Raw genomic sequence first — 27,429 nt, forward strand, 5'->3', positions numbered from 1 at the left:
TCAGCAGTGTGCAGACAAAACGAATAGGCCTATCGTGTAGTGTTGTGTCCGCACAGATTAGGGAATTTTTGCAATACCGTCTCTCTCTTTCTCTCTCTCTTTCTCTGTCTCTCTCCCTCTCTCTCTCTCCCTCCCTCCCTCCCTCCCTCCCAGATACGGTAGTTCAGATAAATTGTGAACGTTATTTGCTCAGAAATAACGGCTGTGTTCCAAAATTCACTGCCAGCGCGGAAAAGTTATAGTTTACGTGACACAAATTATATATTTTCTGTACTGGCAGTGAGATTTTGGAACACGTCCGACGTCGCCATGTACGTGACCAATAGCATTTCACGATTCACATTCAACCAGTGTCACCATGCGAATAGATCGAGCCGGCTATCATTGTATACATATGCATGCGTGGCCATTATATGGGGAAATAAGTAAAGAATCGTGGACACTGGCGTCGTTAGTTCATGTGCACGGTTGTACAGAGAACGCTTCGCACTTGGCTCGGCTAAAAGCGGCCCATCCCATGACACTTCTCCCTCTTCTCTTTGGTCAGGTTTTATATTTAAAGGCTCATCTACATTAGCTGTAAGAATAAGGGCCAGAGCACAGACATCTGCATAACGCATAATATACAACGCATAAGAGAATCAACCAATCAGAGTTCTTCATTTCCTTCCTCAGGACAGAAATACAATAGAAGTCATAGAGTCGTAAGTCGTACAAATTGACCAATCGCGGTCGATTATTTTTCTCTTACCGGACTATGATTGGTCAATTCCTACGACTTACGACTCTACGACTTATATTGTAGACGAGGTATTATGCGTTGTGTATTATGCGTTACGCAGAAGTCTGTGCTCTGGCCCTAAGGCTGTAAGTTTGCAAGACACGAAATGAAATATTTTCATTCGCTGACAGCTTACGTTACAGCCTTATAGCCTCAGGGCCAGAGCACAGACTTCTACATAACGCATAATACACAACGCATAAGAGAATCAACCAGCCAGAGTTCTTCATTTCTGTCCTGAGGAGGGAAATGAAGAAAACTAATTGGTTTATTCTCTTATGTGTTATGTATTATGTGTTATGCAAAAACCTGTGCTCTTGCTCTATCTCTTACAGCTATTGTAGACGAGCCTTTACAGCCCCTTACTCTTACAGCTAATGTAGACGAGCCTTTAGAGATTTTTTGAGATGAAGAAAAGGGGGAAATACCCGGGAAATTACCAAAAATTTTCAAGCGAGCAAATAATTCCCAGGAGTTCAGCTTGTCTCACTGAATATCAGGCCTAGGCAGGAATTGCAAAGATTTGTCTCAAGCAAGATTTATTAGTAAAGCTTATCATATAACTTAAATTATAAAGAAAAAAGAAAAAAGAAAAGTAAGCTATCGCCACACGCAAAGAGATTCGTCGAATTTGTAGATCATAGACGTAAACAATTAACTTTTTAACAGAAACTTTACATACTACCTGCCCCTAGTTCGACATTGTCATGGGTTTGTAGCCTTTACAGATCTAGAAAGTAACCTCACGTTAGAAGTCAACCATCAGAAACATTGAATTAAAAAACACAACAAAAGAAAACCGGATCAATTATTACACCGTCTCTGTCTCACCGACCGCGTCCTTCTTTTCGGCATGCATTTTTGAGCGCATCAATTGCTGCGGATGATAATGTCTTAAAGTTAAGTTGCAATTAAATTGCATACGATTTCGAATGTGTTATGAAGAAATATTTCATCCGCAATACCTTTTGTATAACGAAAAGCACAGCAAACGATGGAAGATACTGCAAAATCTGAGGATATCGAGGCGAGTAGTGCAGCTCCTGGAAGTTCCCAAGCGAACCAAATGTTTCTCGATGTAAAACCTTCGGTAGACAATAAGAATACGCAGGTTCGCGTTGTTAGAGGTACTAAAAAGCTCAAACCTGATAATAACGATCCTGCCAATATCGAGAAAAAGGGTACGTTAAAGTATTCATATATATAATACAAGATGTTAATTATCGATATGTGACATTGCAGTTGTAAGCTACAAGTACTAATTTTTTTATACAGACGTGAAAGATGAGGAGACAACAGAGGCTAAGGTCAGGCCTCTCAAACGTTCCTGTGAATTATGGTCTATGGAGGATAAGAATACCTTTTTCAAGGCGCTCAATGAATATGGGAAAGACTTTGATGCTCTGCAGAGCTACTTTTTGAGTCAGGGAAAAAAGAGGGGCCTGTCCGATGCTATTATAAAAAATAAGGAACAAATTCGACATTTTTATTATAGAACTTGGCTAAAGATATCAAAGCATCTCAAGTTCTCAGAAGGTTGTCGAAATATTTTTAAATGTATGTACAATGTGATTTTCCGTTAGATATATAATATATTGTTCCGTACATAGATGTAAAAAAGACCGCTCAGGAATTGTATGGGTTGATAAATTATGGTGAACTTAGAAGGAAGCTACCTCGTATTCATGAAAAGGTCCACTTGAGATTGAACGAACTGGTATATTGGGGATCTACTCAGGTCAGACTTAGAGGAAAGACTATGAGAATCAAAACTCCTACATGCAGAGCTCTTAGGAAGCTAAATCAGTTGGAAGGTATACCTTCTTTCAGATATTTCCAATATGTGTGTATGTATGTGCACACGTGCTTTGGAGCGCATGGTAGCACAAGTAACATGTCAGTAAAGTATAACACTAGATGAAACAGCCTAATATGTACACAAGGAATATTGACAGTTGCTCTTGGTCAAAGTGGTCGATTGATGATTAGTATTAATGTTGTGATATAGAACTCGTTTCACTTGGCAGATTGGCAAGAGGAAATTAAATTGCCATCTAGGATAACAGTAGAACTGAGACCACGCAACAATATGGCTTGGTGGCAGGTACAAGCAGCATCCATGAATCCGCGTGTACGAACGCTTCTACCGATACAAAGACGCCTCTCCACTTTGTTGATATTTTTACAACAACGGTGGCGACTCACAAAATATGCTACAGTATCCTTATCTTCTTACCGATATGTAGAAAAAAAATGAGACACAGCTGCCATAATATTTAATCGGATATATAATATGTGCACACATGCTTTACTGTACACATTGTTTATTGTTGCAAAGATGCATGTAGATAAAACACGTCGTTATATATCCACAAAGATAGGCATCCTTAAATTGTCACAGTGCACCACTGTAGAAAATCTCATTGCCAATGATGTAAAAGATACTCGATTGTTAAGAGTTGCTCCCCCAGAAGGATGCAAAATTGCTTTACCGATGGTAAATCTTGGAGAATATCTCACTAGCAACAGCCTCAGCTTAAATTCATATGAGAAACGTCTCGGCTTAAAGAGCTCGAGAGTAGATTTGTTGGGATCTGTTCAGCATTTGAAGGGAATAGGAAAAAAGGGGATCAAACGGTATAAATTGGATAAGAAGATCTTGAGTCGCACAGATGAAAATTGCGCGCTGCCAGATACCAGTAGCGACATAGACCTCTTGGAGACGGGGAGTAGCGTGTCCGATAAATCAGCAATTATAAATAACACGGAGAAACCATCGTCTGAACAGCATTCAGAGCCCAGCAGATTCCCAGGTAGAGAAACCGTCGATAGAATTCGAAGGGGATGGAACGTCGAGGAAGCGAACACGATCACTATGGGCGATCTCTTCTTAATGGTGCGCGATATTACACTTGCCCGCGTGTTGAACACGCGTGTTAAATTAGTCTTAAATTAGTCTTTATGCTTGTACGAACTAATGAAATAATCACAGCCACGTGCATATGTATTGTTTGTAGTCTTTATTCTTAGAAATATGTATTCTAACTTCTCCAAATTTAACAGTTTGGTCGCGAATCGAAAATCGCATTGGAATATTGGTGGGATTGGCTACCTAGCGAGCAGTGTACAACTGATTCAGCCTCATCGAGCGTCGTGCGCGACGATAATTTATGTTTAGTCTTACAAAAGTTATTGTCACTGGCGAAACATAATTACGGCACAAACAAGGTAAGATGTAACAACTGGTGAGACGCTTTATTGTCTCTATGACGAGAGCAGAGAGTGCACTTACTTTTCGAATAATTGTTCGAATAATTCAATAGTTTCTTAATGTTACGCGATATCTTTGTTCTTAGGTGTATGATAACACGTCTGGAAGCAACGAAACTATAATCTCGTCTCGCGTTCCATCCATTAAGGAATCTATAAAAGAATCTACGTTCAGGAGACCTCTCATTCCACAAGCGTATCATAAGACTGGCACAGCTGACGCGTTCAAAACGCAACTTGACGTAAGTGACACGCTATTATTATGTCAGATATAGTTCTCGTTATATATATATATATATATATATATATATATGTATGTATATGTATATATATATATGTATATGTATATATATATATATGTATGTGTGTATTAGATATATATGTATATGTATATATATATATATGTGTGTGTATTATATATATATATATATATGTGTGTGTGTGTATTATATATATATATATATATATATATTATAATACATTGAGGATTGATCTGTCCTTTATGAAGTGTTTTCATACACACACACACACACACACACACACACACACACACACACACACACACACACACACACACACACACACACACACACACATATATACACATTACAGAAATTCAAGACGCGCTTTTGTAAACGAGGTAGAACCGTGAGACAGAAGAGCCTCGTGATACAAAGGGTACCGCCTATCGTATCCTCGCCGAGTATATCATCCGAAAGTTTGACAACCGATGATCCGAGCAAAATCGACGAATCTTCATTGTGTCATACGCAAACTAACAAAATGGTAGCGGTAAATACGAGCGAGACCCAGAACAAGAACTTTCTAGATGCATTGGAGACAAGCGGAGATGTGAAAAATTCCAATTCCATCATCACCAGTGCTACTCAAATCCTCAAGGAAGGTGAACACCAGTGGCTGAACAGTGAGGTTCGCGAATTGATCCACAAATTAGTTGTACTATACAAACAAGATATATTTTTCTTTTTTCTTCATTCTTTTGCAAAAAGTTAATATTAGTTGTACGATGGAATCGCAGGTCGCAGATTTTTCATTAAGTAGCTTCCTGGGACAACTTGAATCACCCATAAAAAGCTCACAGAGAAGTCAAGCGGGCGAACAAATCATGGACGATGCACGTCCTTCTTCCGATGTAAGTGTAAATATATATAAAAAGATATTAGATCAGTATCGGAGAGTATCAATATTAGATTCCGTAATATCCAATCAGATCAGCAAAAGCGGCCAATAATAGTCGTCGCACGATTTTAAGTGCGATAATCAGAAAGGCAACGTAACATTGTGCCGTATGTAAGAATGTTCTGCGCCGAAACTTTCCTTCGTTTACCTTTAAACCTTTAAACGTTGCTTCGAGACTTTGAAGCACGCTGTGATATCTCGTGAAATCTATATCGATCTCGATTTAATTTCTTTCATTTTTAATTGATATTAATATCGCTCCATTCATATTCATATTGTCACTATTGTCAACGATATATATTAGAAAGTGTTTAGTATGTCAGCCTAATCTCAGTCCTATCTCGCTATTCTAACTCGGCTTACTCACGCCTGTTCAATTCCACAATGATGTTTCAGGTTGTATCGCATATGCAATGCCTCATGGTAGAAAACAGTGTGGATTACATGGCAAAATTTGCAAATCTGGCTTCGCAGATAGCTTCAGACGAAAATAAGAAATAGATAACTCGCGGGAACTTGTGCACCCTTTTTCCAGATGAAAACTCGTATGTTTTTGTTTTTAAATATACAAAAGCAACCAATAACTTCTTTCTTTCTTTTTTTTCGTTTCTCTTTCAGCTAAGTAAAGCTCCGTAAAGCAATCGTATACATATTCACCTGTATTTAATTAATTTCTGCACAGGTAGGAAATGTAACATCACTGATGAGTCGTCGTGATTTTAAAGTGGAAGTATAGAATAGTTTTGTAAATATGCGAAACCATCGTTGCGAAGAAACGAAACAACGAATGATACAGTAACCGCTACTTCCGTCATCGTCATTATATCACGTTGGTTCCCTTTCCTGAGAAGAAACCGCCATCACCGTGTTATCCTGAGGTGATAAAGAACAATCGACGCGAATCATAGAGATACGAGGGGAGAGCTAATTGCTCCGTTGTTTTAAATATCAACTTTACTGTTGATACTTTTGTCGTGTGTAGGAATGTATTACATTGTCAAATATTACGACGACGGACATGTGAGTGACGACGAGTACGTGAAAATTCACAAGTATGCATTCTTACTATATATTCGGCGAAATGACAAGTTGAGTGTTCACATAATTCTTTTCTTTGGCAATGGTCACGCTTTGTTACAGTTTGTAAAAACGCGCGCTCTTTTATTACATTTTCTAATATTTTATTTAAAGCATTAAAAATGCTCATTAGTTTGGAGCGAGCCTCAAGCTAATGAGTGGAACATCCCAGCGTCGTCAGTGTGGATGCCTGCGTTCTTGGAAACGACGGCCTACAGCCTTTCCTCTAGAGAGTTGCGAAATACACATCAAAATGATTCATAGCGCTTACGTCCGCGTGACCACCGACGTGTGTACGTTTATCTAGAATCCGCGTTAGCTGCAGGTGCAATTATCCGCACAGACGTAAGCGATACGTACTCTCTTGGGTAATTTTCCTGCGAACTGATTGATTATTCGACCAAGTTGAATATTTCCCATTAATTGTATGTAGTTGCTACAACTAAATTCCGTACTGGGAGTTTCCCTGTTGGCTACGCGATTGAGAATACGCTATGTAGTAGTTCCCTTCAGTGTTATTGCATATACAAAAGAGATACAGGGGACCACCACGGTGGTCCCCTGTAATAATTTATCTATCTACATTTTGTATCGCCCGACGAAATTTAATGTTGCAGCTGTAATTCTTCGTGAGATAATGTGTGTATTGTATGTTCTGTGGTGTGCGCGCGTGCCCAGAGAGAGAGAGAGAGAGAGAGAGAGGAGAGGAGAGGGAGAGAACAAACTTGAAGATATCCATCTTGTTATTGCTTGCATGCATTTTTGTGAATTTTTATCATGAAACGTTATGCGTGTGTACGTGCGCGTGTAAAGTACAAGAATTATAATATATAAAACAATGATATGTATAAAACGAATAATATATGACGGTGTAAGGAAGATCGCAGCTGTACCGACGTGCACAACATATATCTACAAGATACATCATGTTGTACTATAAATAAACTCAGGCATAGGCGCCTCTACTGCGAGATACAAAATGTATGCCTTATGAAATTTCAAATTGTCCGTCTCTCACTTGTATATTTCGATGCAACTTAACGAATTGATATATTGAAAATACCAAACTATTTCGTTCAATCAGAAGCCACACGTAGTGACGGTCGAATCTTTTAGATTCTCACGCTGAAACAATGTTACATGTGATATACGTTTATACTCGGAAATCGACTCAAAATCGAACGATCAAATGATGTTCAATGCGTTCAATGTCAAATGCGTCAAATGTGTATTCGGAATAAGTGCCCGGTCGGATATAATCGGAAGATTGACCGTAAAGATATCCCCCGTTTAAATCGTCCGTCAACGTAGCCGTCAAGTAGCTCGCTCGGTGTTTGAGATTGTTTTTAGCAATCTAAGGATACACTAGCGGAGAGCTATGATTCGAGAGCGATGATTGCTCTCTGTGAAACATGATTTGATTTATAATATATGATAAATAATCGGTCTAAAGAGCGTGCGTGTGTATGTGTATACACACGCGCGCGGATGTATATAGCAATAATGATAATGATGATAATAACAGCGTTGCGTATATGTCGTGTTGAGGAGATCGACGCCAATGAAGCACAGGCAATTACTGCGTCAGCTATCGCGGCTTGACTCGACGTGTACGGTGGCGGTGATTGGCCGCGACCGCAGAGCGGGAAATCCCCGTTGAAACCTGCTCAGACCGCGGTCGCGTCCCACCGCGATTTCTCGGCAGTCGCAGTCGTCTCATATTCGTCTTCCTCGTCATTCCTCGTCGAGTGGAGCAACCTCGCGGCTCGATCGCTCGAATTAAAACGCGGTTGATCGTTGATACTGATAGTGGTGCGCTGTTAACTCGCTAGCTAAGTCTATCATCGGGACGACAACGACGTGTCTCATTTCGTCTCTCTCTCTCTCTCTCTCTCTCTCTCTCTCTCTGTGTGTGTGTGTGTCTCTGTCTCTCTCTCTCTCTCTCTCTCTCTCTCTCTCTCTCTCTCTCTCTCTCTCTCTCTCTCTCTCTCTCTGTCTCTCTCTCTCTCTCTCTCTCTCTCGTCCGTCTCGTCTCGAGGACGACTCGATGCGATGAACTGTTATCGCGCGACGATACATTCTTTATCAATTACCGTCGCACGCGCTCTCGCACGACGCACTTGATTCTTGTATATACAATTGTCGATCAGTCGCACAAGTGCAAGTGGACGCGACTGGTGGCTGCTTTTCTTCCCCTTTGCGGACTTGTATGGACGCGTATTATTGTTTACGTGGATAAGTTACTGTTACATGATAAGACTAAGGTGAAAGTGTAGATAACGACCCAACGAATAAGAGATGGATTCGTTTAGTAATTACAGCAAGAACGACTTGCCGGAGGTGAGTTACAATCCAGAGAAGAGATGCCACAAAAAAAAACGTTAATTAGCATATCCCGTATTTCCTTCCGAAGGATCATGTTTTTAATTGGCAGTCATGCGCGTGCATGCGCGCGCGCGCGCGCGTTTGTGTGTGTGTGTGTGTGTGTGTGTATACATGCAATGTACATGTGCTTGTGTGTGTATGTGATTGCAGATGTATCCGTCGTTCATTAATATGCACGAGGATGAAAACGAACATTTGCTCTTGGATATGGATTCTCTGGTGCCCAGACGGAGCAATTTCTTAGCAAATCGTGGATGCGAATTGACCAGGAAGAAATATTCATTCGGTAATGATGCATATAGAGCGCGAATATATAGAAGAAAATATAGACTACTACCTTCGCGCAAAAACGAGAAACTCGTTATCGAGTTCGAGGATAGACGCAAAGCACATGCTAAAAATGAACGTCCAAAATTCAGAAACTTTTCCCACTAAGTTTGAGAGAAGTGTCCACAAAAAATGAAAAGATAGTGTCTTCGGACGTGTGACCGTACGATATCTCTGTCTCTGTCTCTCTCTCTCTCTCTCTCTCTCTCTATTCGACGTCAGTGAACAAGCTGTTGAAATTCGGTGACTCTGCCAATCTCGCTAGTACAATATTAATTAACGGTAATAAGGATACATTATTACTCGTGTGATGAAACAGTGTTTCGATAATTGTGAACATAGCAACAAACCAGCGACCAACGCAAACGAATCGCACTCGCGATGCGAACCGTCGTGGTGATATCTTCAAAAGCGACCTCCACTTTTTTTTTTCTTTTTTCATTTCGCCTGCCGCCACGGGTCTGCGTGATTACTAATGCGGCGACAGTCGCTGGAGGGGATTTCCCGGGACTGTTTAGCGTTGACGTGTTGCATCGATTTATAGGAAACCGCGCTAACTTTAGCATTTAATCGTTTGATCAATCTAAAACGACGTTTTCGCATTCGAAATGTATTTATGCGTATTTGCGCGGTGCGCAAACATCGCGACTCCGCGTGCGAAATGCCGACGGCAAGTACAACGTTTTAACATGATTTCCATTTAAATAGATGACGAGAACGAGAAGATCGACGGCACTGGATGGTTGGACAAACCTATCAGAAACTGGTGTCAGGAGGAAACAATAAACTGGCTTGTGTCAGCCGCGTCGTATATAGGCCAACCTTACAGCTCCATTCAGCACAGTCTCGCAGTTCCCGGGAAAGAGATCGTCGCTTTTACGCGACAAGATTTTATCAATCACGATCCTGTATACGGCGATCGATTGTACGATCTTCTTCACTCGCAACGTGTTTCGAATCTATGTACGTAACGACGACGAGCCTCAAGCAATAGCAATAGCAGTGGTATCCCAGAATTCTCCGACCTTGATCTAGAGATCGATCCTCGAATGAAGATAATAAAGTCGATATTTCCTCGGGAAGAATTTGTTACAACTGATTTGATATGTTCCATGTTGAAGACATATCTTATTGATTGTTAATTTCCATGTCGAAAAATCCTCAAATAATAATTTGTACACACACACACACACACTCTCTCTCTCTCTGTATGTGTGTATGTGTGTGCCTCTCAATCTCGATGTTCCATTTGAAAAGCAGAATTGGCCCAGATTCGACGGTGATTTTTCTCTCATATAAGCAGTAAATTCTTCCGCTTTGTATCATCGAATGTTACATATATTTACATTCAAAATTGAAAAGTATGATTCTCTGGAAAGAGTACTCTCTGAAGACTACGTGACAGGCACAAATTTAGCTCTGATCAATTCACCACTCGAACATTCACTCGTTTGTGAATTCAGAAGCCATTCCAGGTTTGAATTAAACGTTCTTACGATTCCAAAAGGTATACTATCTTCACTTCGAATGAATTTTCGCTTGTTTTTCTTTCTGACAAATTTTGAGGAGAATAGGGAGAACACACACACACCACACATTTTTTTGAATCTTACAAACTTTTGAAACATAATGTCGTTGCTTTTGCAGTGCCGTCCTTTGGTACTATTCAGTCACAATCGGAAGATGAGTATGCGCGAATCGGTTCCAGTAATATATCCGGTAAGTCGTAAAGAGACGTGAGCATTTTATCCGTTCGATCGATATACATTTATGTTTGGCATTGACGCGTTTTCTTCATTTCTTCAGACGCAGAATCAGACAACAGTGTGGAGGTTGCAACCAAAAGATTACCTGGCAGACCGAGAATATTAAAGACAAAAAAGAACCGTAAGTATCATCGCGAGACATCATAGCTTTCAATATAATTTGAGAATGTATATTGAAATAACTATGCATTTATCGACTTGAATGATTTGCACTTATAGCTGCCAGTCAAGGGAAACTGTGGGAGTTTATTAGAGACTTGTTACGTAACAGAGAAACATGCCCTAGCTTGATTTGCTGGGAGGATTACTCGCAAGCCAAGTTTCGCTTTGTGAAAAGCGACGAAGTAGCGAAACGATGGGGCTCGCGAAAAGGGAATACAAAAATGACTTATGAGAAGCTTAGCAGAGCTATGAGGTTGGTTAATAAATAACAATATGATAATTTTCAACATCGGGAAATGTAGAAAATTTCGGAATATTCTTCATTTGTTCACGGAGGCTGAATCTTTTTCTGTCTGAATATGTCATTAGGTATTATTATAAAAGCAAAATATTTCTGCCGGTACTCGGTCGAAGATTGGTATACCAATTTGGTCCAAATGCAAAAGGGTGGCAAACGGACAACCCGAATTTCCGGCACTAAAACCGACTCTATCAAGGAAAAGAGAAGAGGAGGGGGAGAGGGAGGGGGAAGGAAGATCTATGGTAATCGAATATGCGCTGGACAGATCAAGTGCGAAGCTCAACAATCTGCTTTTTTATATCATTAAGAAGACAATCGTTCCAGTTGTTCTCGATTTTTTTATATGATATTTTGAAAGCGTCAAGTGTGGTTGAAGCATTTTCTTAGCCAGAAATATAAGATATAGTTGTAACAACTATAAAAGTATAAATCTGAAGGAAAATGAGGTAAACATTCGATTTTCCTTTCTTATCTCAGGCTTTACAATCTAAAATACTTTATGTGTAAATACTTTATGCGTAAGTACCGTTTATCATATTCTTAAGCCCACTTCCGATCAATGACATTTGGCGGCGAATATGATTGCAACGAATCTAGACGTATAATTACAGGGCAGTCAAATGACTGCCCCCTCCTTCAAAACGATATTACGAAGGAGGAAATTTTTATAAAAAGAAACCATTTTCTTTCTTCGATTGTACTATGTGATCTACGCTTGTATATATTTACTATTTATATCATATCTACCAATAAGATCCCCTTTACATCAGTGCCTTTGCCAAGGTTGTTCTTGTACATTTTTTCTCGATGTAACAAATATACAAACTTGTTCGTTCTGTACATAAAAAAAAAAAAAAAAAAAGAGAGAGAGAAAAAGAAAGTTATGTAACAAATTTTACTTCTCTATACATACAGATACACGTCATAATCTTATAAGAAATAAAAATCATTTTTCTGTAAGTACAATTTTTATTTTCGCCTTTTCTTCATTGTCGTGGAAAAATTCGATGTTACCTTTCTTTTTCGAGGCTATAAAAAGCAAATATTCGTTATCTGGTTGTCTATTATGATTGTGTCAAGAAATATTTCATTGTATTCCGATTAGATATCTGATCAGCATGGGAGCATATGAAAATCACGCAAGCAGAGAGCTCGAAGTAGCAATGAACCTTTTTCTTCAAACTATGTAAACGGATGTAATTCCTATGAATTACCTGATTTTGCAAATTCCAGTCCTTTCCTCCCTTCTCTTCGCTAGTTTCTTCTTCTTTGGATGTATTACTTACAGATGGATCGATATACTGGAAGACAAAATTCCTTGTGTTCGTCGTATGAGAAACAGTATCACTTTGCTTCGCTAACGAAGCTATTCTCGCCAATGATTCTTCTCCTCGACTTAAAAGTGAACGCCTTTTTATAACATTCTGTCAAAAAGTATATAGCGATATATTAGATATATATTTTCTGATCAATGTGTGGAAGCATGTAAAAATTACACGAATAAAAGGTGCGAACAAAAATGGTGCGGTGAATTTTTCTTTGAGTCTCTCATAAATCATAAAGGTACAATAAGAGATAATAGGAGAAGCGTGAGCGAAGGTTCTTGTTGAATCTGAATTGAGTGGAAAATCTGCGGCGATACATCGTGTAGAGTACTTCCGTAGTTATTAATCCATTAACGGGCATAAACTTACATATATTGTATGAGATTTCTTCCCAGTGTTTGAAACATATAAAAGATCCGTTATATTCCGTGGCATAATCGGTTCTGTATTTTCCGATAAGTTCACTTTGTCGGAAGAAATATCTTGTTTCTGAGATTGATTGTTCCTGATTTTCTCGACTGTTTTCAGTCCAAATTTAAAAATTTGGCTATCGCGCAAATCATCTTCGACTCCGCTGCTTAAAGTTTTCTAGAGACATATGTAGAAAAGAATTACGCGTGTGTAAATATTCTCAAAGATTCACATTACTGCGCAATATTTTTATACCATTCTCTCTTCGAGGAATTTATCCCTTTCGTGTCTGAGTTTCTTCCACTTTGCTTCCTCTTCGTCTTCTTGCACATCTACCCAACCATCATTCTCGACAAGCACTTGAGGCATCTCAATGTCGTTTCCCAATTTATCTAGCAACATTTGCAAGTAATATTAGTCGCATGTATATATTACATGTTTGGATAAATTTCACACATATTTTGCGAAGACACACACACACACACACACACACACACACACACATGTATATGCATATCGTACCTATATTTCTCCATTTGAATTTCCGCTCACGACCCGCTCCATCCGTATGTAAATCACCATCCTCAAACAACAATTCCTTAAGCAGTCGAATTTCCCTCTTATCTTCATCCAACACCTGCTTCGTATGAAGCTTTCCTACTTGGTCCTTTACTTCATCCTCGTCTATGTGTTCTTCATCGGCCTCTTCGAACTCTAACTTATCCAAGTCCTTCTCATCTTCATCTGCAGAATCCCAATCACTCTCACTCAGTTCGGCTTCCTCTTCTAGAAAATTAGCCGCGACTTTTTGCATGTCTTTTGTCGGTACAACCATCACTTCGTTCTCTTCGGAATCATAGTCCACATATCCATTTTCTTCCGTCTCTTCACCATTCGCATTGTCGTCCTCCTCATCGGAAGACCGGGCGTTTTCCTCTTCTGAATCAGATAAATCTAATCTCTTGGCTGGACGTTTCCTGTGTTTTAAGAACGTATCTTCCTCTTCCGACGTATTTTCCTCATCGTCTGAGGAAACAATCCTCAACTTCAACCTTTCTGAATCCACTGGGCTGACTTGCTCTGCTTTCGTTGTGTTGAGTGATATAGGATTGCCGAAGAGACTTTTCCCTTGAGAGATTTTACTTTTTGTCCCTGAACTTTTTCTTTCTTCTTGCATGCCGATCAATCTCGCATTGCGACTTCCCGCATTCAATTCGTGTAACTGCGACACAGCATTGTTAGATTGCCACGTTGAACTTTCCAAACCTAAATCGCTCCTCTGTGTAGATTCGAATTTGGTTGAGCACAATTGCATAAGATAATCATCGTCTATGCTTTCCTCGATGTCGTAAAACAGCTTCTTTTGCGAAATAGCTTTATTCCTAATCTCATGTGCATTTTGCGAAGACCGTTCACTCTGTCTATTTACCGTGAAAATGAAATCATGCTTATCAACTGGGTGTTCTTTTCTGTCAGAGTCCAATGAACCGTTCAATATACTCAATTGCGTTATAGGGGAAACGAAATCAAGCATACTGGTCTTTGCCATAGGTGTCTTGCATATTTGACTTTTTGTAACTTCTGGCTGCTTTTGTATATTACTTTTATTCTCGCTTGTCCAACCATTATCTTCGGAATGTGCTTTGGACGTATGTATTTCCATTATGCTTCTTAACTGACTATCTTCGTTTTCTGAGTCGTCGTCTTGATATTTCTGTATCAGCCGCTTTCTTTTCTTCTCATTTCTGACGCTAATGCTCTCGCCTATATTATCATTATCCTCGTCTGTAAGTTCAGTTTCATCTTCAATGTCATTTCCATCCTCATCCTCATCTTCATCTGTATTTCCGCCGCCTTTGTCTTTGCCTTCGGTTCCTTCTTTCTCTTCCATTTCTACGTCACATTCGTTATCGTTTGTGCATTTTTCTTCATCTCCATGCTTGCAACTCGCAAACTGTTTGCTCGCTGTACATTCCGCTTCATCCGTATCTGTTTCATCTGCATCTGAATTTTCATTTTCTGTAACTTCTGCTTCGTCATCTGCAAACAAGCACTTCTTTCTTTTCTTATCCTTAATACAGACATCGTTCTCCTCAGGCTCGCTCTCTCCGCTGTCACTTGACTCTAAGATATCGACTTTCCCTCGGTCGTCTAAATGATCTTCAGTTTCTTCTTCCTCACTCCATATCTCTTTTTCTTGTGTCTGCAATTCTATTTCCTTCTGCTTCCACTCTTCGTTTCGTTTAAGAGACATTTGCAGCTTCAGTTGTTCTTTCAAACGCATCAATTTAGCGCCAGGCTTGTTCAATTCGGGATTATCGGTATCAGCGGGTAATTTATACGGAAGTACTTCCTTAATCGGAATGGGACCATGTTGAGTATCTTGCAAATGTACCACGGTTACTTCGGATCTGTTATCAGTCTGCTTATTTGTATTGACAACGTGTTTACAGAAAAATCTTTCCAATAAACTATCTAGACCCTTTGAATTCGACTCCGTGTAATCCATTAAATCAATAATCATACCTGGTGATCCTTTCAATGTAACTTTCGAATTTAACGCCGGGTTTGGTAGCAGCTTCTTTCTATCGATTGAGGTATCATCTGTAAATTTTGGAAGCGGCAAGCCAAGTACATGACCATTATCTTGTTGATCTATCTCGCAGATATCATTTTCAACTGTTGCTTCATGAGCTACAAGATTTATATTGTCTTGTTGTATAATTTCTCCATTACCATGAGAATCTTGATCGTTCGTTTTATTAATTTTTGTATCTGGAGCACAGATGAGTTCAATGTCTGTAGCAGGTTTCTCTTCATTTGTAATGGAAGATTTTTTTACATTCTCACAAGCTAATAATGTAATTTCACGTGTGTCATCTTCTGAATCCGAGGATTTGTAGAAGTCTTCTGCTTCTTTTTCCTTTTCTGCAAGGATTTGGCTGTTCAAAGTCATACAATGAAGAATTATTTATTTTGTACTTTGTGATATTTTGTAACATCTACACAAATATGTGTGTGCGTAGGCTTACCTTACTATAGCAGATGACATTTTTAGTTTCGCAGATGTGGAAGGTGCTTTTGGAAGAGACACAGATAATTTCTTTCTGTTTAAAAATTCTTGCAATGTACGCTGTTTAGGCCTGTGATACGGCAAAGAGACTCCCGTTTCCCTCAATAAACGCTGACTTTCGCTGTATATTTTATGCATTGCTTCAATTTTGGAAACTCTTAAAGAACCCTATATTTCACAGATTTCGAGCATAAGCAGTTTCATCAATTTCATACATTTCATCTTGCATCAAATATATTTGTCTGCTTATGGCTTCTACACAGAGGACGCGGCAGTGCGTCAACGCGTTGATCAATCACAGTCTTTCTTTTACAGTTATATAACTCATATCTCTGGAAAAAGAGGACTGTAATTGGTCAACGCGTTGCCGCGTCGCCGCGTTCTGTGTGTAGAAGCCATTACTTACTAGGATTCATCCTTCTTTCAAGGATAAATATATTAACCTCTTGACTGTGGATGACGTGTATAGCCGCATCGAAAAAGTCGTGCTACCAGTGTGGATGACGTGTATACACGCGTCGAAGAAAAAAAAAAGTAAAACTATTGTCTTTTGCATACAGGTGGGTATCTATTTTTGGAGTCGCTGAATCCGAATTTGATATCAAAATTTCGAAATTCAACATGGCGGATCCAACATGGCGAGTCAAAATTATAAAAATAATCGGATTTTTATGAAAGTGGGTATCTATATGTATTTGGGGTCGCTGAATCCGAATTTGATATCAAAATTTTGAGATTTCAAAATGGCGGACCCAACATGGCAGGTTAAAATTATGAAAATAATAGGATTTTCATGAAAATGAGTATCTATTGGTTTTTAAGGTCGATAAATTCGAATTTGGTATCAAAATGTAAAGAATTATGATAGTGGAATAAAAAAATTTTAAGTAAAAAAAGAAAAATATTTATATAACCGCTCTCTGCCGAACCCGGAATCACGAAACGAGGACGTGGCGGTTATTGGCTCCATTTTTATATATTTCTTTTTGTTTTTATAGTTTTTACGCCTTCTTGTTTTTATAATTTTTAATATTTTTTGTTTTTATAATTTTTTTGGTTTTTATAATCTTTTTTTTTGTTTTTATACTTTTTTTTGTTTTTATACCCCTTTTTGTTTTTATAATTTCTTTTTGTCTTATAATTCTTTTGTTTTTATAATTTGTTTGTTTTATAATTTTAATTCTTTTATTTTTATAATAGTTATACTAATTTTTTAAAATTATAGTATTTAAAATCGCATTTGAAACCTTTTATTATAAAAAAAAAAAAAAAACATGCTGGAATGAATTTGTAATAGCGAAAGATTTCTAATTTTGACACACCATGGTCGATCCGCCATTTTGAATTTTGAAATCAGATTCGGATTCAGCGATCCCAAAAACATATAGATACCCACTTTCATAAATATCCGATTATTTTCATAATTTTTACCCACCATATTGGATCTGCCATTTTGAATTTCGGAATTTTAATATCAAATTTGGATTCAGCAACCCCAAAAACCTTTATTATAAAATTATCATAAAGAAAATTCGACATTTTTTCCAACACAAAAATGGCACGACTAGTACATTTCTGCCTCCACAGTCAAGGGGTTAAGAACCAAGTATATATGAGCATACCTTGATTTTTTGAGCAGATATTCCTTTAACATTCTTGATTTTTGATGTATCAGTACCATCAAATGCGACAGAACTGTCCAATGTTTCTTTTTCTTCTTCAGATTCGGGATCAATTAGAACCTGGTAACCATTAGTCTAACGAAGAAAAGAGGGAACATGAATATACAGATTTATACAGATATAATACAGGCATAAAATTAATATCAAGCATTTTACTTTACAGAATTATCAAATAATAATATATTTTATATGTTTGCTTACAGTAACATCTAAAGTTTTGCAGGGTGTTTGAGATGAATTATAAATATTGCTTGCTTCTTCATCGTCTTCAGATTCACTGTCTACTATCCTTCTTATATATTTGGTTTTAGAACTTTCCTTGTATTTTGCAATTTGTATTTGTTCAGATGATCCGGAATAATTATTTCTGTCAGCAAGAGATCCTTCATTTGATGTTTCACATATATCAGTCTCTTCTTCGGGATCACTATTCACAAAGGTCATGAGTCTCTTTGAAAATATTGTTTCACTAATTTTATTCTCATTATTATCACTAAAATATTTATCAACAGCTTCTTTTACTTCAATGCTTTTGCTGTTTTCAATCAGATCAGTATTATCATCTAGATGATCACTCTCAGTTGGATTATTAGAGACTTTGTTGTTTTGTAAATTCTCAAAATTGCAAGAGCTATTTTTTTCATTGGATATGCTGTCGCAAACGGTTTCTCCTGAGTACTCTTCAACGTTTTCCTTATGTTTCTGGTTATGTGTTTCTTCATTGATACATATTGAAGCAACTTTGGGGATGTTAGACTCAACATTTTCGATATGATGTTCATTTTCCTTAAAATCTTTATCGTTGTTTGAAAAAATTTCCGTTACACCAGTAATCACGGGATAATCAGCAACAATCATCGTCATTGTCGGAAATATAAGCGCGATATCTTTCTTTCTCTCTCTTTCAGTAACATTAAGATATCACTGGATGGAACAAGAAAACAGAAGACCCGCGTGTACCTGCTTTATAAGCGCGCACCGATTTACAAAACATATGAAATAATATGAAACTTGTCTCACTTTATTGTTCTAGCTAGATATCATACGCAATTCTATATAATCATTCATTTTACTCCTCGATAAGACTCGAGATACATACGGACTGACAGACTGTACATACTCCATAAGTTTCCGCGCCAAAAATGCCGGTAATTCCTGTTCTTCGATCATACATTACATAAAAATATAAGATGCTACTCTATCGAAGGAAATACTCTTTAGGCTGGTCACACACGGGATGCGGCACGCTTATCGCGCGACGGAAGTTGGGTAGGGAATATTGCGGTAGCCATTCAACATTTTGCTTACCCGGAAATAGTATTAGAAATGGGTGCAACTGTGGTTGCAGCACGGACATAAACCGCCTGAAAGTGGATGTAGCAAGGACTTCCACCACATGCAGATTTTACTACCGAGACCTGAAAGTGGATGTAGCATCGTAGTTCCCCTCTCAAAATGGATGCAGATGGCGTCCTTTCCCAGTGAGGAAAGTCGGTGTCGCAGAAAATGGCCGCGTTCAGTAGACTCAATAGTTGGACAACATTACTAGATTTTCCACTGAATCTCGCGCCTGATTGGTAAATACTTCTGGGTCTATGAAGAATCTAAAAGAATGCTCCAATCACAGACAATAATCACTAAGCGCTCTCTGATCACTTTGTTCTACTGAACGCGGCCAATGCCGTGTTGGCCGCTCACAGGTTTCTCTCAGGTTGAAATACAACCATTGGCTACTGCTTGATATTCTCTAGCCAATCTCTGCCGCATAGCAAGCGTTGCCGCGTCCTGTATGCAACCAGCTTTAAGCCCGTATCAGACTATGGATTGAGATTGAGATTGGATTGAAACTTGACCAATTGGAAAAGAATTTAGCCTTAGGCCTGTGCATTAAGTTAAAGTGAGACAAACGTAGGTTTTCTCATTTCAACTTGTTGCACCAGTTCAGCAGTGCAGACAAAACGAACAGGCCTCTTGATTGATTAAGACTGTGTTCCGTTTCACGCAATATGCGCGCATTTTCTACAGTATACGTAACATGAACTATATATAAATGCGCGCATATGCGTGAAACGGAACGCGGCCTAAGTTTCAATCCAGTGCTCAATCCCAATCCGTAGTCTGATACGGGCTTTAGGCCGGTTGCACACAGAACGCGGCATGATTGCCGTGCAGAGGAAGTTGGCTAGGGAATACTGCGGTAGCCATTTAGCATCTTGCTTGCTCGGAAATAGTATTTACGAACACGCGACATTTGGAATGTTGATTGGCTACTGAAGTATTCCCTAATCAATTTCCGCTGCGCGGCAAACATGCCTGCGCTCTGTGTGCAACCGGCTTTATTTGTATCGCTGACGTTGGTCTCAATGGTATTTAGTGGTGTTTGCACGGTGACAATTGCTCTTGATTTCTTTACATTTCAGTCCAATTGTAATTGAAAAATGACGAAAGGTATATGACAAAAGATTGTAAATTTTAAAACGTCTTAAGTATAAATGCTATGAATATCGATCTACATTCATTAGAGCGGTGAGATAGCCTCAACACTGGATATGACCGAGTTATTAGGATTTTCTAGTCGTACGCATTTATTATTAATGATATCGTTAATTGATTATTTGAAGGAATCGTCTTTATTAAAGCCATAATTGGTTATAGCTTTACGTTAATATCCAGAAGAAATGAATGTGCACATTTAGAAAATAGCAATTCAAAGATTCTGCGGGATAACAACAGTTGCAAACATGTAATGAGATGTTGAAACAAATGAAACATTGTATTGATCTCGAAAACAAGATATAAGATATAACATTCTGCCATATATATATATATATATATATATATATAATATAACTGTAAAACAATATGTAACTGTACTGTATAGCTATATACTAAATAACTGTACAACAATACGACTATATAACAATATTGCCACCCTAGACGAAAGTTTGGAAAAAAAATCTGTGGAACGTAATGACACTGACAAGAAGACTGTCTCTGATTCGGGACCAGATCCTTCGGCGCCGATAACTAGGAAAGGAGTACTAACATCCTTCTTAACTGGAAAACCTATGGAAATACCAGAACATGATATTGTAAAATTTGATAAAATTTTCACTTATCTCAGTAGTCAGTATTCTGTGTACAGTCGTGTCTCGCTTATAGAAGTTAAATCCTGTTAATATGTTGCAGCTTGGTAAATGTAGATTTGTTTCTGAGTTTGAAAAGTTGAATCGTATTGGAGAAGGTACTTATGGAATTGTATACAGAGCCAGAGATACAAAGAATGATAAAGTTGTCGCATTGAAGAAGGTAAGAATGGAGCATGAGAAGGATGGACTGCCAGTAAGTGGCCTCAGGGAGATATCGGTCTTGCTGTCCTGTCGGCATGAGAACATTGTGCATTTGAGAGAAGTGGTAGTGGGCAGAAGTTTAGAAAGCATATTCCTTGCAATGGAGTATTGCGAACAAGACTTGGCAAGTTTATTGGACAATATGCAAGCACCATTTTCCGAGAGTCAAGTCAAATGTATAGTATTGCAAGTACTGAAGGGCCTCCGTTACTTGCATCACAATTTTATTGTTCATAGAGATTTAAAAGTCTCCAATCTTCTTATGACTGACAAGGGCTGTGTAAAAATTGCCGATTTTGGACTGGCTAGATGGTTTGGTTTACCCTTAAAGCCAATGACACCTCGAGTTGTGACATTGTGGTACAGAGCACCAGAATTGCTATTGCAAGCCAAAACACAAACGACATCTGTAGACATGTGGGCGGCTGGATGCATACTAGGTAAAGAAGGGAGCTATAAAAGAATTTCTTTCCTTCACGTTATTACGGCCATGTATTTGAAACACGCGTATATCTCTTGAACATTGCATGTGTCCCATATTGTATAATGTGTTTTGTTATCAGGAGAGTTGTTGGGTCACAAACCCTTGTTACCTGGTAGATCAGAGATTGCACAGCTAGAGCTAATCGTCGACTTATTGGGCACACCTAGTGAAGCAATTTGGCCAGAATTCAATTCTTTACCGGCGCTACAGAATTTCACGCTCAAGCAACAACCGTACAACAACTTGAAACAAAGATTTCCATGGCTGAGTGCTGCTGGTCTCAGATTGTTAAATTTCTTATTTATGTACGACCCGAAGAAAAGAGCGACTGCCGAAGAATGTTTGCAAAGCAGTTATTTCAAGGAAGCTCCGTTACGTTAGTATAAACGGCACTTGACATTCCTTTCTATGATCTACCAAAGTTTCATCGTCATCAATTAATTGACTTGATATGTTACAGCGTGCGACCCAAAACTCATGCCTACTTTTCCACAACATAGAAATATGAAAAAGACAGCAACACAGAAGGAGAGTCGTGAGCAAGAAAATACTGTTACTGATCAAACCAATAATTTGCCTGCAATTTCAGACCTTGTATGTTCACATGTGACAATATTTTCTTTTGTGCGTGCGCACGATATTTACTGAGGGAAAATGGAATTTCGGGAATATTTAGATAAATATCTTTAATATACCTCAATGACAAGTAACTTCACTTTTTATAATTAATAGCAACAACAGGGTAACAATAGCAGTATATCGCTTTTATCGAAATTTCTTCTACATATCCCCAGAATTTCATCATCTTATATTATAATTTACGTGGATTTCCTTCTCTATCATAAATTTATAAGAGTGATGTGTATTATCATTTGTTCATTTCAGCTTGGATCATTGGTTAAAAAGAGACGTGCTGAATGAAGAAGCTGTAGAGTCTGCTGGAACGAAAAAAGTTGACCATAACAACCTGTGTATTCTTCGTACATACATACGTACATACACATACGTAGGTACGTACACACACATACGTACGTATGTACACACACGTGCGCGCGCACGCACGCACATACACACACACACACACACACACGAATATCAACGTAACAATGGATAAACTTATCGCTATAAATATACTTGATATATCAAAGTATTTTGACGGTATTTACGGCAATGATGATCCATCTTTCCATCATTTGTTTCATTTTTATTGAAGAATCACATAAATTTGGACAGAAATATAATGGATATTTGAGCGTATTTTACAGTATGAACGAAATAGGATCGCATTCACGAGGAATGTTGACTCTGCAGAAAACTGATGAAAACGAAACGTTTGTCAACATTGCATTCTTACAGCCGATCGAATTGCGCTCGAATAAGCAATTGCGTCATAAAATCAACGATATTTCGCGCAGTGGTGTATACTTCAACAAGTTATAGTTCACGCAACAATTGTTTCACGCGTTAAAGAAAATGAAGCGACTATATTAACACATGTAATGTATAAAGTATTACGAACGCTCGAAGCGCTCTCTATATTCGCCATTCGGATCGTATTTGGAGATTAGTCGATCCCAATCCTTGGATCGCTTCATTTTAAGATGATTTATCACGTTCTCCGCTGTAGCCTTTTGTTTATCGTTGCACTTGCTGCAACCAGTCGACAGAGCATCCGGCAATGTCTCTAGAAAGTAAACGAAGCAAAGAAAATACATATTTTCATTATTGCTCCAGTGCAATTACATATAAACTACAATTATATTTCTACAATCATATAAATGTATAATTTATGAGCTGTAAGTAAATATACTTCGAGTGTGACGGAGTGTGAGGATAAACGAGAGAAAGAGGAAATGTAGCTTCGATATAATTCGTCTCGCAATTCGACGCAATCTCACAATGTATATTGGAATATATCCGATACACCGTATCCGATGCACATCGATCGAACTTTCCTCTCGGAATAACTTCGATCTCAAGGATGTAATGTGGACGATTACTTAAGTGGACTGAATGCAATCTTGCATGAGAAAGTCCATGGTGAATGTTATGTAATGAGGAGAGAGTACGTGTCGAACTCTGCCGTAATTGCAGTCGGTCACTATGTATTTCCTAACTGGGAAATTGAGGAAGGTGGCAGCGAGCCGAGACAGAGAATAAACTCAATCCGAGCGGAAAGAACGAGAGAGTAAAGTATCCATGTCGTGTTCTTGGACAGGAACTCATTGGACGAGAACTCGTTCTTTCCTGCATCGAACGAGACGTCAAAACTCCAAGAACAGATCAGCAATACGTCGAGACAATTAACGGGCGCAGCAAATTATTTTTTCTCCATATAAATCAATAAATGTTATTTCACAACGGCAAACACCCGCGAGCTGGTGTCTCCTCTTTGAGAGTGCCACTTTGAAAGATTGCTCGTCCGTGTGTCACCCAATGACGTTTTCAGCGTTATGCATCGCTGTACAATTAACACGTTGTGGTGGTCGCCGGCGCTATAATACTACCGTGTCTTGTTAAATCATGTGCATGATATGTAATTGATTGTATGTATAGAATTAATTGCATTTGGTTGGCCGATAGAGAGTTGAGAGAGAGAGAGAGAGAGAGAGAGAGAGAGAGAGAGAGAGAGAAAAGTGATAAAAGATACATGTATCTCGAAGCATCACTTTTATTCACCGTAATTCTTTAGTAACTTAATAATCAATTAAGCTTTTGTGCAATTGATGAAAGTGAGCATGGCGATCAACGTTAGACTTTGAATTCAAACAAGCTAGTAAAGCAAGAAATTCGCCTGAAATTAATCGAGGAATAAGTTCTAAGTCTCGACCGATCCGTTTGCAACTCCTTGTCTCATACGGTCGTTTGATAACTTTGATCTGAAACATCATTAACACCACACATTCACGTACGATAGATTCATCATACATATGATCGACGAGGGGGCAACAGATTCGAAGAAGAAACGCTTTAAGCGTTAAAGCGTTAAATAATGCGATACATATATAAGACGTTACAATCCTACATCACACGCGCAACAGTATGTCATTGTTATTCCTAAAACTTCAACGTTTCTTTTTAACTAAAACTTTTTTAGTTGTGTCATCGCTTATGTTATATACTTCTCAGTTCGCGGCCTTCGGCGGTGCAGGGCCCTTCGTCCATCAGGCATCGGATATAATTGGTGAGGACACGATTGTTCTGCAGGATTCTATCCACGTCCACGTTGTCATATTTCTCAGGATATTTCTCGGCAGCGACGGCCAGGGCGATCAGCGAGACCAACGAGACCAAGAGAAATTCCTTCATCGCATCGACGTAAAAGTACAAGAATATGTAAAACGACGCTGCGCGCGGTATCTTTGCGCGAGGCCGAACGTGAGAGTTGAAAGATAATCAGCGACTGCGGATCACAGCGGCGGACCTAGCTTTTATACAGTCGAGTGGAGGACGACACGTAGGGTGACGAACGGAAAAGAATTACATGTTCGGCGAGATGCGCGTGCACTTGACGCACGTCTCCATCGCCGTGCATATTTTTTCAGCGTTACAGGGAAATTACTTTTCAAGAGTAACTTGTTACCGTTAGTCGTTTTGTGGGTCGTTTTGTACGGTACACCGTGTCGATAACATTGAGAAGTTGAGCAAGTTTGGCTATCTGTTTTCGTCCATCAGAGCGGGGCATCGTCGAGTGCTACATACTACATACGCAGCAATATCGACATTTTGTGCAATCGAAAACCGGCACCAGGTGCAAGAGGAGTGCACATGTGTGCGTGTGTAAGGATACGCGCACACACATAAACACGAATTGGCGAATACGAACGAATTCTAGTCTCGGTACTTTCGTTTGACATTTCTCCATTCTCTTCTTTTTTTTTTGTTTTTCCTTTTCTTTTTCCTTATATACTACTATACTACACGGCTTGTCTTGTCGTTGCGGCGGCGACGACGACGACGACGACGACGACGACGACGATGTCGACGTCGACGTCACAGTCTGCCCTATCAATATTCATGACACATCGAGTCTTTGACCTGCATTATTATCGAGTTGCATCAGAAAAGAATTGTCTAACTCGGTAAAATCGATATACTCTCGGCGATACTTGGAAACGTACTTTTCTCTCTCTCTCTCTCTCTCTGTCTGTCTCTCTCTCTCTCTCTCTCTCTCTCTCTCTCTCTCTCTCTCTCTCTCTCTCTCTTCCCGTGTGGCCCCTGCGATTTGCAAATCTTGTGCGGATTCGTAACGTCTTTCCTAACGAGGAAGTCAGAGAGCTCGTTTTCCAAGCAACGATAGCGTATGATTATCGTCAATGTGTTGAGACGCGTAGACAGGACACACGAAGGAGAAAGTCGGTCTCGCAATAATCCCGCCGCTATTTGTTCCGATAAAGATTCGCAGCTATCGAGGTGTCGAGGTGCCCAGCAATTCAAGTTCTTCTGACTTCTTCGAAACATTTCAAACTCGAGCATATTATCTACATTTCGAACATGTAAACATTTCGAGACGCGGTAACTGAAAATATAAGAATACAATGGAAAACAATAGGATCGAAGCGGTCGCCAGCACGCCGTATTTACGTGATACGTAACGATATCCACTAATGATATTTGTGTAAGTTTCGAATATTTTTATCTTCGGTATGTATATGCTGCTTTGGAAAGATGTTTTTAATGTAACAATTGAAATATCGCCGAGATATATCGAAGTTTTTCTCATCGGCGATGAAGCCCGTTGGACGGCTGCGCATCAACGAGACGGTATAGACACACACACACATATATGTATACATACACACACACACACGCGCACATACACACACGTATGCAATTGAAGAAAATCTATTTGTATATATATTTTAAGATTTTACATACATATGCATATAAGATATTTCAACATTTAGAGTATGTTTTATAGAGTATGTTTTATACTGAAGAACAATACTACTAAAAACAGTGCGGGAAAAGTAAGTGCAGGAAGAAGAGTCGGTTCTCACAGCGGTGGCATCAGCGGAGTCGTGTAATAGCCAGGAATATCGTAAATCTCCTGATCGTACATGTGGGAGATTATGATCCACTCGGTAGGAAATCGTTCCTTCAGGTTCGATATCAATGTTTGCCCGTCCTTCTTCAAGGAAGGACTACAACTCTCGCAATCTCTGCTGATCAGTTCAGGCAGTAGAACATCTGTGTACACACAAGACACGAGAAACCTTAATTTTGACGAGTGATGTAAGAAGGTGAGAGAAATAAAAACTTCTCAAGCTTCCAGCGACTTCTCTTGAGCTTTCAGCGAGAAGAAATTCGAATACTCGATTTCCTGACGATGCCTCGATGCCATATCTATTTCGCAAGCGAAAGACGGCGCGCTAGGGCGCGCGATAGGACACATGTATATAGATAGATACAATCGTACATCGTACATGATACAGGGAATATATAGAATGTGATATATAGATGCGAACATAAAGTATCTTACTTCTCACTTTAAACCCCATGTCGTCGCACTTTTCTTTCTCCAGTATGCATTCCTTCACGCTGTCAATGAACTTGTCGTCCTGCAAGAGTTCCGAAAGCTCCTTGCCCTCGCAAAAGACTATGATACCTAAGCTAAAGCTCAAAAGAGCCACGATAATTTGCTGCTTGTTCATTGTTCTAACGTAACGACTATTTTCAAAAGACGCTTATTCGTACACTTGGATGACTCGAGCCTGAGAAGGACACTGCTCGTACAACGTGTGATACGTACGCTCTTGCAGTCTTATATATGTATATGTATATATATATATATATATATGTATATATATATATATATATATATATATATATATA

General features: G+C 38.9%; 6 protein-coding genes across 9 annotated transcripts; 3 read left to right on the plus strand and 3 right to left on the minus strand.

Moving 5' to 3' along the window:
• The first annotated feature begins 1,155 nt into the window (after positions 1–1,155).
• On the plus strand, positions 1,156–7,308 carry crm (cramped chromatin regulator). 2 transcript variants are annotated; one of them, XR_850428.3, is made up of 12 exons: positions 1,156–1,962; positions 2,057–2,317; positions 2,392–2,595; positions 2,809–2,999; positions 3,183–3,677; positions 3,845–4,009; positions 4,138–4,293; positions 4,664–4,981; positions 5,091–5,204; positions 5,648–5,796; positions 5,934–6,303; positions 6,443–7,308. XR_850428.3 is itself a non-coding variant. In XM_011154341.3 (12 exons), exons 2-11 carry the CDS (start codon positions 1,776–1,778, stop codon positions 5,750–5,752), a joined length of 2,196 nt encoding a protein of 731 aa, XP_011152643.1. In that variant the 5' UTR covers positions 1,156–1,376; positions 1,451–1,775; the 3' UTR covers positions 5,753–5,796; positions 5,934–7,308. The 2 variants fall into 2 exon arrangements, 1 of the variants encoding a protein (XP_011152643.1); XM_011154341.3 differs by having other exon boundaries at positions 1,156–1,376; positions 1,451–1,962; positions 5,934–7,308.
• Positions 7,309–7,810: 502 nt separating this feature from the next.
• Positions 7,811–11,942, plus strand: LOC105191145 (ETS homologous factor). 2 transcript variants are annotated; one of them, XM_011154344.3, is made up of 8 exons: positions 7,811–8,140; positions 8,479–8,668; positions 8,864–8,999; positions 9,749–10,003; positions 10,688–10,759; positions 10,847–10,927; positions 11,026–11,221; positions 11,338–11,942. In XM_011154344.3, the coding sequence occupies exons 2-8, from the start codon at positions 8,627–8,629 to the stop codon at positions 11,447–11,449; spliced, it is 894 nt and encodes a 297-aa protein (XP_011152646.1). In that variant the 5' UTR covers positions 7,811–8,140; positions 8,479–8,626; the 3' UTR covers positions 11,450–11,942. The 2 variants fall into 2 exon arrangements, with proteins under 2 accessions (XP_011152646.1, XP_025158851.1); XM_025303066.1 differs by lacking the exon at positions 7,811–8,140 and having other exon boundaries at positions 8,319–8,668.
• Positions 11,943–12,146: 204 nt separating this feature from the next.
• On the minus strand, positions 12,147–18,925 carry LOC105191146 (claspin). The gene is made up of 8 exons (XM_011154345.3): positions 17,962–18,925; positions 17,701–17,835; positions 16,038–16,246; positions 13,528–15,947; positions 13,261–13,397; positions 12,964–13,182; positions 12,484–12,693; positions 12,147–12,298 (listed from the first exon to the last, which is right to left on the minus strand). The coding sequence occupies exons 1-8, from the start codon at positions 18,622–18,624 to the stop codon at positions 12,239–12,241; spliced, it is 4,053 nt and encodes a 1,350-aa protein (XP_011152647.1). The 5' UTR covers positions 18,625–18,925; the 3' UTR covers positions 12,147–12,238.
• A 1,127-nt stretch (positions 18,926–20,052) lies between these two features.
• Positions 20,053–22,744, plus strand: Cdc10 (cyclin-dependent kinase 10). Of its 2 annotated transcripts, none has more exons than XM_011154346.3 (6): positions 20,053–20,208; positions 20,698–20,852; positions 20,950–21,550; positions 21,674–21,970; positions 22,055–22,188; positions 22,480–22,540. In XM_011154346.3, exons 1-6 carry the CDS (start codon positions 20,199–20,201, stop codon positions 22,513–22,515), a joined length of 1,233 nt encoding a protein of 410 aa, XP_011152648.1. In that variant the 5' UTR covers positions 20,053–20,198; the 3' UTR covers positions 22,516–22,540. The 2 variants fall into 2 exon arrangements, with proteins under 2 accessions (XP_011152648.1, XP_019700623.1); XM_019845064.2 differs by having other exon boundaries at positions 20,082–20,337; positions 22,480–22,744.
• Positions 22,745–22,865: 121 nt separating this feature from the next.
• CSP6 (chemosensory protein 6) lies at positions 22,866–25,509 on the minus strand. Its single transcript, XM_011154347.3, has 2 exons — positions 24,717–25,509; positions 22,866–23,278 (listed from the first exon to the last, which is right to left on the minus strand). The coding sequence occupies exons 1-2, from the start codon at positions 24,901–24,903 to the stop codon at positions 23,106–23,108; spliced, it is 360 nt and encodes a 119-aa protein (XP_011152649.1). The 5' UTR covers positions 24,904–25,509; the 3' UTR covers positions 22,866–23,105.
• Positions 25,510–26,423: 914 nt separating this feature from the next.
• Positions 26,424–27,352, minus strand: LOC105191150 (uncharacterized). Its single transcript, XM_011154348.3, has 2 exons — positions 27,077–27,352; positions 26,424–26,784 (listed from the first exon to the last, which is right to left on the minus strand). Exons 1-2 carry the CDS (start codon positions 27,246–27,248, stop codon positions 26,591–26,593), a joined length of 366 nt encoding a protein of 121 aa, XP_011152650.1. The 5' UTR covers positions 27,249–27,352; the 3' UTR covers positions 26,424–26,590.
• Between the last annotated feature and the right edge of the window lie 77 nt (positions 27,353–27,429).

The sequence above is a fragment of the Harpegnathos saltator genome, unplaced genomic scaffold (genome assembly GCF_003227715.2).
Source record: "Harpegnathos saltator strain DR-91 unplaced genomic scaffold, Hsal_v8.6 scaffold53, whole genome shotgun sequence".
Classification (NCBI taxonomy): Eukaryota; Metazoa; Arthropoda; class Insecta; order Hymenoptera; family Formicidae; genus Harpegnathos; species Harpegnathos saltator.